General features: G+C 36.8%; 1 protein-coding gene across 2 annotated transcripts in view; it reads right to left on the bottom strand.

Moving 5' to 3' along the window:
- MSH3 (mutS homolog 3) overlaps positions 1–13,904 on the bottom strand; it is a 183,549-nt gene that overhangs the window by 65,188 nt on the left and 104,457 nt on the right. For both annotated transcript variants that reach the window (XM_036847244.1, XM_036847245.1), the window contains exons 16-18: positions 10,639–10,703; positions 8,120–8,236; positions 1,282–1,389 (exon numbers count right to left, since the gene is read on the bottom strand). In XM_036847244.1, the coding sequence (XP_036703139.1) occupies positions 1,282–1,389; positions 8,120–8,236; positions 10,639–10,703 (290 nt within the window). The remainder of the gene's footprint in view (positions 1–1,281; positions 1,390–8,119; positions 8,237–10,638; positions 10,704–13,904) is intronic.

The following is a 13,904-nucleotide window of genomic DNA, read 5'->3' as shown; positions in this document are numbered from 1 at the left end:
AAACAGGCCCACAAGGACTACAGATATTCGAATCATCAGACACAGACTTTAAGATAACTATGCTTACCATGTTCAAAGAGACAGACAAGATTGCGAATTGATAGAAAACGAAAAATGATTTTTAAAAAATAAATTATTATAGGTATGAAACATACTAAAAACCCTTAAGCTCAGATATTTTTTATTAAAGACAAAAAAGTTTTACAATACTTAATTCTTTCTGATTTTTGAATAAACATCTGTGAGTAACAAATGCTGTTTTATTAAGTGTTTATCATCTACCTGGTCCTGCTTAGAAGTTTCATAATGTCTTTATCATATTTAATTTGCACAACATTTCTAAGAGGCAGGTATTATTTTGTCAATGCAGAAACTGAGGATCAGACAGGTTACAAAACTTGTTTAAGGTCAATTGTCAAAAAACCAGGCTGGTATTCAAAACCATGCCCCTAAGAGGTGATTAGGTCATAAGGGCAGAGCCCTCAAGAATGGGCTGGTACTCTTATAACAGAGACTCCAGAGAGCCCCCGATAGGGCAATGCCCACAGGAGTCACAGAGGGCCACCAGTGCAAAATTCCGGTCTGGGGGAGCTGCCAGAGTGAGCGCAGGCACAGAGCGGCAGCAGAAGTGGAGCCACCAAAGAGACCTACCTCATGGGCAGGGCCCAGGCACAGAGCCACTGTGGGAGCTGGGTGGCCTGGAGCCCTAGGGGCCCAACCTTTGCCAAGCAAAGCTATGGGAACAGGACTGCCACCCCAGTCTGGAAAGCAGGACCCCTGTGCCCCAGTGGGCCTAGAGGGTAGAGCACTGAGTCAAAGATTTAGCTGAAACTTAAGATTTGGACTTAAGGAAGAGCAACTGAGTGCAATTTGCCTCAAAATGAATCATACCTTAACTCTCCCCCATATCTGATTTAGATGATATTTAAATGAGACTTTTATAATTATAAAGTTAAACATAGCATAAAGTGTTCCAGTGAACGTGAACAAATGAAAGGACTGCTCCTTTATAAAAATGTCACCCACATAAACCTAAAAATTGAAATATGTAACATTCCCCTCTAGTTATAGGGAATATCTGCTTTCATTGCACTCAATGGTACAGCAAGAAAGGAATTTCTTAATTTTAAATCAAGCTATGTGTGTATGACATTCAGCTTTACCAAGAGTTCAACATATTTGAGTAATTTTAATACTTTACAATAAAAACACTAAAATTAATTGAATAATTCTATCTGTTCTAAAGCACTGGAAAAGGGGAGAAATAAAAAAACACATTACCTGCAGTAATCTCCTTGCTTAGCGACCTTGGCCAGGGAGAAAATGCAGTCAACAGTTGCTAGGTGATGTACTGCTTTACACAAGGAGTGATAATGTTCACTGAAATTCCTACAGAAGCAACAACAACAACAACAAAAAGGTGAGTAAATTGATTTCTTAGACCTGTAAAAGCTGCACAATAAGTAATCACTTTAGCTAAGTGATTAGCTAAGATGAGCATAAACAAAATAAGCAAGCATACCTAGCAGTTAAGAAAGGTGGAAATTACAGTGAACTACTCTTCTGTTTAATAACTCGATTATTGAGGCTTCTTTTTGTTTCACTTGGAAAGAAATATATATATTTAAAATAGTTTCTATACAAAGATGTCTACTATTAATACCTTATTGCACATTACATCTGACCATGACACTTCAACTCGAACCTAATGAACACTAATGTAGTGATCATTTTCATTTAGCTTAAATAATGTCATCAACTACCCGAATGGGTCAACCTCCCTTTGTGCATCATCCAAACTAGGAATAACAGTTTTATTATCTTTCTCTCACATTGACTGGAAGCTTCTCGATGGTAGAGAGCCCAAATCCATCTGATTTACTTATCTAACATCTAGCCCATAGAGTTGACACTGTAATAAGTTTCGCTGAAGGCAAGCAAGAAGAAAGGTACTTTTTTTCAGTAACCTTCAGTTGTCTTATTAATAATTCATATAGAAATTAAATCTTAGACTTGTTTTTTGAAAGGTCTGCCACTGACTCAAATCTTTGGCCAATTAAGTAGCTGGTGATCTAAAAGCTTAAAAGACGTTTACTGAAAGACTTATTCAAGAAAAAATATAGGAATGTATCCAGGGGGTTTCCTTCTCTTTGTTTTTTTTTTTTTTTTTGCTTAGATTATCCCATTATCTCTTGTCACAGGAGTCCCTTATACCCTTTTAAAGAAGATCCCCCCAAAAGTGATGACTGTTATGCTGAATGCTTCTCTTAAAAAATATTTCTCTATTGCACTGTGGGTTTCAGAAACTTAAGAGATTTAGTCTGTTTGCTTCTTAAATCCAAAGGTTTTTAGAGTGCTTCCTAGCTTGAAAACGACATCCAGATTAAGCTACTATGTGATTAGTTATTACTATAATACTGTGTTGATTTTTTAGAATCTGTAATTTCTGATTTTTTAATATTAGACTAATCTATTCTATGTAAATGACTTTTTCAGATACTAGAAACAACACGTTAAATATCCAGTTCTATTGCTGTGTTAACTTTGTGAATTGAAAAATTTGTGAACTGAAAAATATATTTTTACATTACAGTATATTTTAAACTTCTTTGAGTAGATGAAGCATAATGAATACAATTTACCTATTTCTCCCTGAATTAAAGTTAATCAAAACAAACAACATGAATCCCACTAACAGTATTAAGAGTCTGTGCTGGGCTTCCCTGGTGGCACAGCGGTTGAGAATCTGCCTGCCAATGCAGGGGACACGGGTTCGAGCCCTGGTCTGGGAAGATCCCACATGCCACGGAGCAACTAAGCCCGTGAGCCACAATTACTGAGCCTGCGCGTCTGGAGCCTGTGCTCCGCAACAAGAGAGGCCGCAACAGTGAGTGAGAGGCCCGCGCACCGCGATGAAGAGTGGCCCCCGCTTGCCGCAACTAGAGAAAGCCCTCGCACAGAAACGAAGACCCAACACAGCCAAAAATAAATAAAATAAATAATTAAAAAAAAAAAAAAAAAGAGTCTGTGCAATGGGCTTCCCTGATGGCGCAGTGGTTGAGAATCTGCCTGCCAATGCAGGGGACACGGGTTCGAGCCCTGGTCTGGGAAGATCCCACATGCCGCGGAGCAACTGGGCCCGTGAGCCACAACTACTGAGCCTGCGCGTCTGGAGCCCGTGCTCCGCAACGAGAGAGGCCGCGATAGTGAGAGGCCCGCGCACCGCGATGAAGAGTGGCCCCCACTCGCCGCAACTGGAGAAAGCCCTCACACAGAAACGAAGACCCAACACAGCCAAAAATAAACATAATAAATAAATAATAAATAAAAATTAAAAAAAAAAAAAGAGTCTGTGCAAAATCCCAAACACAAAGGAGACTGGCCCCTGCCATCAGACAGGAGCACTAAGTTGTCACCTTAAAAATGACTCTTAGTTTTGAAGATGCCACGTGCTGCACGGATGTAACACCCCTGAGTGGTTGCCCTGTGATCAGGCCTTGTCATTTCTGGTCTGGCTTCAATTTCAGATCTGACCACTCATCTATCCCTTGGACTGTGGCTGATTCTGCCCCTAATTCTAATTACTGACCCATCTGGTCTTCCTATCCTGGCACTCTCTCTTTTGCCAGAGAGCAGCCACATTTGAAGTTTCTGCTCTTGCCTCTCTGGATCTGAGTGTCAGAGTACCTGTGGCACTTAAAAAAAAAAAAAAGCAGCCTATTTTTTCCTACTCTCACTCCATCCTTCTCAAGTCCTGTCCAGGCTACTAAAACCCTAATTTGCCACTACCCAACAGCCTTAGGTTGAGGGTAACTGTCCCTGATGATCTTCTAACTTCCGGGATTGAAATGAATAACATAACTCTAAGTCAGTACCATTTCAGTTTAACAACAAAAAAGGCAGGAGAGAGAAGGTAATTATTTTGATATGGACGACAATGTTCTTTTTCATGTCAAGTGTATAAATAAGGCATGTGAAAAAAATTTTAAAACCATCATAAACCTTAAACATCACCATCATAACTTCATAATTCTTAAGAAGCCTTGTTTGACTTCTTGGTCTTTGTCTATTTGCTACACTTTGCTGAATTTCAAAGAGATCATTCATACTTAGAAAAATGACAAGCTGAAAAATGGGCAGTTCAGATAACAATCTGATAGACTGGGTTTATGTCATAACAACGTGCAACTTTATCACTAAGCCACCAAACAACTTCACCTAACCACTGTGATTTAATCTCTGGTCAAAAGATATTGCTGGGTCCATGGGAAGCAGATTAAGACACCTGTGTTCTAAAGCTGTTATGACAGTTTACCATCAGATGTTTACTATCAAATGTTGCTCAATGATATCTGAAGTTAATAAAAAAGGAGAATATTTTATTTTTTATTTGCATATGAATTTCTAAAATAATCAAATGACTGTACTAGAGGTATTATAATTCAATTTTTAAAGAATTTGCAATTGAGATTATTCAATATCCACAGGCCATCTTCTAGAACACAAAAGAGACAGTTTTTTGAGAGAGGGTTCTATTCACAGACTTTCTTACAGCCTTGATTTCTTATGATATTATGATAAAAAGTAATGTGACTAATGGATAACTGTTAGTGTCTCAGTAAGAGACAAAAACACTTTGTATAGCTGGTATTCAATCCTCTGGTGTCACGTTCAATGAGGTTAATCATTTCTGAAATGACATTATATTCACACCATCTGGCACCTCAATAAACAATATGCCGTAACAATCAATGCTGTTCTCAAGTTGGGGCTCTAGTTGCAAATGCTGTAGCTAAATTTCAGCCAATACTCTTTTTTAAGATAAAAAATTTAATATATTTTTCTCATTTTGAAAGTAATACATGTATATTATAGAAACTTTTGATATCATGTATCTGCAAAGTGCATTAAATTTCCAGTAACCTCATCATCTAGAATTAATCACTTAATATTTGAGACGATACACAGCCCCCCACCACACACACTTCTCCAAAGATAAACAAATGGCCAATAAGCATATTAATAATAATAGCACATATATTTAATCTTCTAAAATACAAAGATTTGTATGCTGTGCATGTAAGTGAATTTACACATACAGAATTGGCACCACATTTTGATACTTTCCATCCTTTTTTCGCTTAGCAATATATCATGAGTATCATATTCTTCTGTGATGTTTTATTTAATGTTAGCTCACACCCAACTACAGCAAAGGTGTGGTAAAATGAAAGCAGGATTTTCCTGGGTTAATGGGGTAGAATGGCCCAGCAGAGGGCTGACACAGTGAGAACGGTGGGGTGTGAGAAGAGGACAGGAAAGAAAGGGGCAAATCAAAGAGACATTTCAAAGAGAAAAAAGACAAACAGGAATTTGATAACAGATAAAGAGACAAAAAGAAAGAATCCAGATGCTGCCAAAATCTTTAGCCTGGAAGACCTGAACTTCCTTTTTTCTAGAATTGTGACATGGCGAACATAACCCAGACCTATAAAATCATGTACGGTATGCAGAGAGTGAAGAGGAACGACCTCACCAAATCCCGGGACCCTAGGACATGGCCCTCAAAGCTTGAAAGGCGAAATGTGAGTCCAACTTTCATGTTCCCAGTGATATTACTAAGGGAAAAGTCAGGAAAACTGAGAGACTCAAGGGCCCTAAAAACCCTTAATATGGGTAGTTGAAAGTAAATTGGAAAAAGGAATTTCAGACCAAATTTCCATCCCTGAATTCAAGACTCTGAGACAAGATAACCTCAAAAGATTCAGGATAAGTAGACTGGAATTGAGATAGGCTGGGACCTGGGACCCTTTGTTGCAGTGCTGCAATGCTTACACCTGAACAAACCTCTCCTCGAGCAACAAAATACAAAGAAACTATATGGGACTAAAAATAACTGCTCACATGCCCAGCTGGGGCAAATTCTGGACAAAAGATACAAAGAGACCAAAAAACCCAACTGTCACTTCTGAAGAGCCCCAAGCAAAAGCACGGGGTCAGGAGCAAAAAGCAGGGCACTGTGCATGCCCCCAGCTCACAACACCACGTAAGGGGTGGGCAAGCCACCTAAGCCACCCCTCCGGCCTGACCCCTGGACGCGTCCCTACCCTCACCCCGTATAAGGAACCAGCTTGGCCCCCCTGAGCGAGCAAGGGAACCTGTTGCTTGTTCTCATTCCCCCCTGCTGCAGCAGGGGCGCCATTAAAGCCTTGCCTGAACTTCTTGTCTGGCCTCTGATCAATCTCTATTGATTAAGGAGGCCAAAAACCCTGGTCGGTAACAAAACCTCTTTCTGATCCTATAATTCAAAACTCTGCTGGGCAACAAGAGATGGTACCAATTTACCACCTTTTAAAAACTCACATATTATCTTTTTTGTTCCTTTTTTTTACTTGTCAGATTGGTTAATTTAAATGGAATAAAGCTCCCTGAAGACTTCACTGAATACTGTTCAAGTTTTTAAAGAGAAAGACTAAGAGATTTCTGTTTAGACTGATGCCCATGGATTGATTCATCATGGGCGGGCTCTACAGCCTGATGGTAAGGGGCACACACCCTACCACCAGACACCCTGGGTTGCATCTGGGCTCCAATCCTTACCCTTGTTGTGAGCAACTTATTTTTCATTTATGCATCTCACTTTATTCATTTGTAAACTGGGGATGATAATAATATTTCATTCGTAGGGCTCTTGTGAGGAATAATGAGCTAACATATATAAAGTGCTTAGATGCGTGGTGGTCTGGAGCCGGCTCCCATGGACTCCTGAAACTCAGCTGTGCACATCTCTTCCCAGTCCAGTCCAGCAGCAGACTGCAATCAGTCCAGGTGGGAGTAGTGACACAACAGAAATCAAACACACACTACTACTCTTCCAGAGAGCTGGCTGTTAACCATTTACCAGCACACCAGCAACTTAAACCTATTAATATGAACACATGACTATTAATAAATCCAGAATGAGACATTCTTTGAGACAAAGGCAAGGACTCTTCAAAAAAAAAAAAAAAATCATAAAAATCCAAAAACGTAGGGGCCTATTCTAGATTCAAATACACTAAAGAAACATAATAACCAAATGCAACATGTGAAAGTTTTTTTTAAATATGGGGGGAGGGGGACTCAGACATAGAGAACAGACATGTTGCTAAGGGGGAGGGGGGTGGGGGAGGAAAGGACTAGGAGTGTGGGATTAGCAGATGTAAACTATTATATACAGGATGGATAAACAACAACGTTCTACTGTATAGCATAGGGAACTATATTCAATATCCTGTGATAAACCATAATGGAAAAGAATATGAAAAAAGAATGTCTGTATGTGTATAACTGAGTCACTTTGCTGTACAGCAGAGATTGGCACAGCATTGTAAATCAACTCTACTTCAATAAAAAAAAATTTAAAAATTAAATATGGGGGGAGGGGGAATTGAGGCAATTCAATATTTCTTAAATTAATATTAATTTTTCTTAGGTATGATAATGGTGGTAAGATTATACAGCAAAATGTCCTTATTTTTAGAAGATGTATGCTTAAGTATTTAGGGGTGAAGTATTACAATGTCTAAAACTTACTTTAAAATGTTTCAGGAAAAAAAAAGTGTATGAGAGAGATATAAAACAAATGTAGCAAAATGTTAACACTTGATAAACCTAGGTGAAGGGTATATAGATCTTCATTTCAACTTTCCCACAGATTTAAAATTTTTCAAATTACAAAGTTAGGGGGAAAATGTAAAGGATGTAAAAATATAAGAAAAAAATTAAATGGAGATAATAAAAACAAAATAACTAACCCATACTTGTCCAACCCTGAAAATGTTAAGCCTTTATATAAGAAAAGTAAACAAAGTCCAAGGTAGAATTTCAAAGTGATGCTTCTAAACATCCTTAGCAACAAAATGTTAGTACAGTAACAATAAAGTATATTTGGTCTCTTACCAAAGACTAAAATGAGCTTACATTTCAATGGATTAAAAATAAAATCAGAGAACACATGTACTCAACTATTTTATGGCAGGTCACAAGCAGTAATCTCTACTTTTCTTTTTGATGGAAAGATTTTCCGGTCTATTTCTCATAGCAAAAAGTCAGATTATATTTTTCTTTGTAAACTCACTCTAGAAAATCAAGCCATTCAGCACTGCAGTCAAGGACTAGCTGCTCCCGGAGCTGATTCAGATGTCTGTAATTCTCTACAATAAAAGGAGAGTGAAAGCGGCTCACAGCTTTTGTGCTGGAAGAGGAGAAAAAACATAAGTAGGAAATCAAGGTTACTAAGAAATCAGTAATGCCACCACTTCAGAAAATTAAAGTAGTTATTTATTATTCTCTGATGAACATTGAAAGTAAATAGCTGTAAATAGAGAACATTCTTCAATTATGATACTGAACTTTATTGACTCCAAAGATCTTTGTTGTAAATAAAATACTTGAAGTTCATAGGACTTTGTTCAGGAGGCTTTTAAAATTCATTTCAAGTTATATCCATATGGCAAAGTCAAAGTTTAGAATTTCTGTTTCATAAGTAAAGAGCTTTTTTTCTTTAAATTATACTAAATGAAAATGCTTGCTTTTTTAAAAAAAGATCAGACGCAAATATAACAAAGGAAGTCCTAACAAAGCGGGGAGTTGGACATATTGGTGAGGGTGGTATTATTTTTTAAATTTTATACTTCTTTGTATGATTAAAGTATTTCAGTGACAAAAAAAGCATTACAAAGAATAGCAATGCATTAATTCAGGAGGCAGTCAAAGAAGAGTTCTTCACGATCTAACTATAGATTCACAGTGACCCTGGATGGGAAGAAATATCATGTACTCCTCTTTGGGGCTTGCATATAATCTCTGCTTCTTCCTCAAGAAGCTGTAGAACACAATGGGGGATGCTATGGGTCCCCAGTCAGAGAATCCAGACCAAGGCTTCAACTCTGCCACTTACTTGCTAGCTATGTGACTTTGGGCCAATAAAACCGACTTTCTCTAAACTAAAAACTTTCCTCATCTATCAAATAGGGATAATAATATCTACCTTATAGGTACTGTTGAGAGGATCAGATAGTGCTTAGCAGAGTACCTATGTCATTAGTACTCAGTGTTAGCAGTTGTTCCATGGTGGTGGTGATTACTGCTATTGATGCTATCACTATGATGGGAACTTTAAGAAGAAAAGGTCAAATGATAGGCAGGTGATGACAGAGTGTATCCTGATCTTTGTTTGCACCCTCACTCCTGTAACATGCTGTCACAATCACCTTTAATTTGGCAAGTTATTGGATTATAAGTGAGCCTTTCACATTAGAAATCTGACTTGATATTCTAACCTATTCCTGTCAAGGCTCTGATAGCTAAACAACAGATAAAAAATAACAATGAAACTTCCCCCAAACCATCTTACTTATTCATTCAATTTACATCATTGAAATGTTCAAAAGACGCTGGCACTGATTTATGCCTTGCTTATTGCTTTTAAAGTATGTCATCTAGACTTCTATGCAAACATATTTATCATAGTTCTCTTCTGACAAAACTCATTTAGTGAGACATTTTAGTGATTGTTCTAGATAGACTAACATGATTTCTAGTAACTTCTCTTCACAAAGCATATTACCATTCATTAGCTGTAGCACAGGACAAAAATAGATAAAGAATGCCTGCAAAATGAGGAAACATTCCCTAAAATCAATAATACCCAAAATTCAATTATAGCTTCTGGTAACATAGAAAAGAAAAAGGATGGTATTAGAGGTAAAGAAACCCATGACTGTGCCTTCAGGATCCTTTGATAGTGTCCATGGATAATAAATAGTTTTCTTTTTTAATTAAAATAATAATTAAAATTAATATTCATTCACACATCATGTCAAAATAATGTTAAAATTTCCTTCCATTCTTACCACAGAGTTCCTTCATACCGTCACCAGCTACTAGTCCCTCTTCTACTATCTTAGGCAAATGTAGTATTTTCATCTCAAGTTCATGCAAACATATTAACAGTAGTAATAAATATTTCACAAACGATGCTACTCACAAGAGGAAATACACTTCTCTAAAACCACTTCTTAAAAGAGTCCCCTCTTGGGGATTAATGCCTAACCAAGGAGAAAAGGCAGGGTCTCAATGTGGTTCTCTAATTTTGTTTCTGATTAATTATTTTCATCAATTCATGATACAACTTAAAAAAAAAAAAAAGAACATGTAAAGAACTATTATAACTATGTGCCACGGAAAGCAAGCTCAGTGAGGCACAAAATGAAATGTCAGCTTCTTAAAAGAAATGTCAGGTATAGCATTCATCAAGAAGTTCAAGCAACCAAATTAATCTCATAATTGAAGGTTCTGCAACTTTCTTTTTCCATGTGTTTAAAGTGTTCTCTGAGGTATAAGAATAAAACAGTAGTTCACAAAACAAGAAAACAAGTGTACACAAATAAGATACCCTTTGGAAAAAATGTTTTTAAATCCATGATAAAAAGAGTTTAAGATAATTATTTCTCTAGTTAAAAGCTCCATAAAGAAACTGAAGGGCCAAAATTGCTTTTAATGTCAAGGATGTGGTTATTAACATACCAGAAGCATGCAGGTAAACACATGTCATAATTCACGTTAATAAGAAAAAACATGTATTTTTAAACTTACCTTCCAACCTTAACCCAATCAGTTGGTATACAAGATACAGCAGAATTCTTTACCTCAATCATAAACTAAAATAAATACAAATAAAGGTTAGATATTTAAAGGATTAACAATTATATTTTTAAATCTTTTAAATCTTCCTCAAAATTGTGCTATAATAGCCAAAAATAAATGTAATGATTGTAATTCAAAAAAAAAATTGTGCTATAATAGTCTAGCAAATATTAATCTAAACATTCAAAATAAATCCAGTATTATTATTGGGAGAGTTCATATATGTCTGTACAACCAAATATTATTAATTAGGGTTTCAATACTTGGGATAAAGTATAATTTTTATTCAGCCAAAAGTTTGTAATAAAGGATATAACTTGGCACTTTAATGTTTGTAACATTGTTATGTTCATACTACGATTTTTCTTTAATGACCTTTTTCATTTATTAGTACCCACTTATCTTAAGAATTCTATTACTCAGTAATAAGATTGAATTTCTAAGTACATAAAATTTTAAAATATTTGGTTATTAGATGTTACATCAGTTTGAGATATGGTCAGTCCCTAATTCTGAACAGAAGAGGATTCATCATAATAGTTTTTATCCAAGAAACCTAAGTCCTCTAAAAGTATCCTCAGACAAAGCACTTAACTTCCTCAGCAATTAAGGGAGGAAGAGATTTCTTCACAAGTGTCTTCATTTATATGAACCATATCTTTATAGATCCAACTGTACTCTACAAGCTTTTCTGAAATCATCCAGGAAGTAAATGAAATCACTACTTCAATCACACCTTCCATTTTTAGCACTAGTTATATATCATCTCCTCTTCCTGTTCACTTTCCTGTATTATTGCAATGAAATTTAATGTTTTATTTAAATAAATAAAAAATACACTTATTTTGCATGGGATGGGACCCAGAAGCTCTGTGGCTGCCACTAATTTTGAAATGGCTACAGGAACCTTGTCACATGTTTTACAACATTTCAGGTATTTACAATATGCATATTATTAATAGTATCAGCCTGGGACTTCCCTGGTGGTCCAGTGGTGGAGAGTCCGCCTTCTAATGCAGCGGATGCAGGTTCAATCCCTGGTCAGGGAACTAAGATCCCACATGCCGCGGGGCAACTAAGCCCATGTGCCACAACTACTGAGTTTGTGCGCTTCAACTAGAGCCCGCGCACTGCAAACTACAGAGCCCATGCACTCTGGCGCCCACATGCCACAACTAGAGAGAGAAAACCCACGCTCCACAACTAGAGAGAAACCCATGCACCACAACAAAGAGCCTGCACGCTGCAACACTAAGACCCGACGCAGCCAAAAAAAAAAAAAAAGTATCAGCCTGGCTTTTGAGTTTACTTTTCTATTAATAGAAACAGTACAGCTTTTACATTAATTATAATAGGAATTAATGGTTAATTTTAAGAATTTTCATCCTTAGCAAAGATTTTGTAACTAATGATGTCCTCTTTTATAGAGGGAGTTAATACAATTTCAAATCTGATATATCCAGTTAAAGAGTTAAGAGTGAAGAGTCTTTAAAAGTCCCCTTTGGCTAAAAAAAAAGTAACTAAGGAAAAAAAATTCACAAAATAAATATCACTGATGAGAAATCACTTTAAGAGTAGGCTAAAAAATTCTGCTTAAATATTATTTTGAAATGTTCTATGAGAAAACATATTGGTCTTTTAAAAAAATAATTGTGGGAGGAGCTATGTCAAAAGCAAACAGCAAAATTCAGGACCACATTAGATCACTAATATTTGGGAAGGACACGTGTAACACAGAGCTGCACAGGAATTACTGCCTAAGGATGGTGGAAATTTTGAAAAGAAGCTACAACTGCTTCAATGAGTTCTCTGGGCAGCTAGCTAGGATAGCGTACTTAAGTTATTCACCATAACTCTGCAGCATGGCAGCTCTGGATTCAGATCCATGCCTTATAGTCATTACCAACTGCCACTGGTCACAGCCCTTTGGAGCACCTTGGGAATAGTCTGGACCATAATCGTTCTATCTGTAAGTATCCAGGGTCTATTCTAAGGACCACAGCTCCTCAAGCAACCCATTTATAGAGCCAATACAGGATGGAAAACAGAGTGAGAATCAGGAAAGCTACGTGGACCTCCTGCTTGTTAAACCCCTGGGATCACTTCCTCAGGTGCTGGTCCTGTGTGTCATCTTCTTTTCAGCCTGTGTTTCTCCTCAGAATTGTCATCAACTAGCAAGGTTTTTTCTGTTCTACACTAGCTATGGAATAGGAAATTTTCTATTTCATGAACATTCTAAGAATGAGAAGACAGGCCTTTTGTTTAGAGACTTTATTGCTAAAGAAAAGGAAACTAACAAAAATTGGAAATTAACATATATTTCAGAAATCTTAGAGAGTTCTCATAGCAACTTCCCTCCCTCTATAGTTCGTGACTGTGTTTCTTAGGTGTTGATGCTAGAAGTCTGTCCAGATTCATTGTAACAATCCCTCATATTCTTCTGCTGGGATCCAGTTCTGTCCTGGTTAAATGTCAGATACTGTTACTCAATCTACAGCCCGGGGAATCACTGGACTGGCATCATTGTTAAGTTTGCTGAAATTCTTATCACACTCCAGAAACTGCTCTCTGTTTTCTCCAAGGCCACACTTCACCCATTCCTATTCTCCCCCCTTTCTTTCCCACTATGTCTCAGGAATTTGCAAATATTTTTTATTTAGATGTAAAATATAACAGAGATTGCTTTCCACGTCTTAAACATGCTAAGCAGATATCTGGATATGCTGCATGCTGTGAATTAATAGAATTTTTTCTAAAGATTTTCCACTAATATTTCTTTCCTTTTCCTTAAGAAAACTACTAATCAATACTGCCTCAAGTCTAAATATCACCCAATGCCTATTCCATATCTGATTCAAGGTTAAGAGACAATTCTCTCCACACATAAAATGTGAAAGAGACTGCCACAGAAGCAATGAACTAACTACGTAAAGCTATGTAAATTTCTGCCTTCGTTATTTTCTTTCCAGGATTTTCTTTCTTTCACTATTTTCTAAACCAATATTTTCAGAGTCAGACACAAAAATTCATCATAGTCAATAAGGCTTAGTATTCTAATGAGTACATAAAAACTGGGAACAAAGGTGAAAAAAATGAATGGTGCCAAAAGTAACACTGACTTGACAGTCTATCTATCTATTTTTACTAATATTAACAAGATCCATGTACCACGTAGGGCTGCTATAACAAGTTTTTAAAAATATATTACAAAGTTA

Source organism: Balaenoptera musculus, chromosome 3, assembly GCF_009873245.2.
Source record: "Balaenoptera musculus isolate JJ_BM4_2016_0621 chromosome 3, mBalMus1.pri.v3, whole genome shotgun sequence".
NCBI classification, from domain to species: Eukaryota; Metazoa; Chordata; class Mammalia; order Artiodactyla; family Balaenopteridae; genus Balaenoptera; species Balaenoptera musculus.
This window is presented reverse-complemented; position numbering and strand designations above follow the sequence as displayed.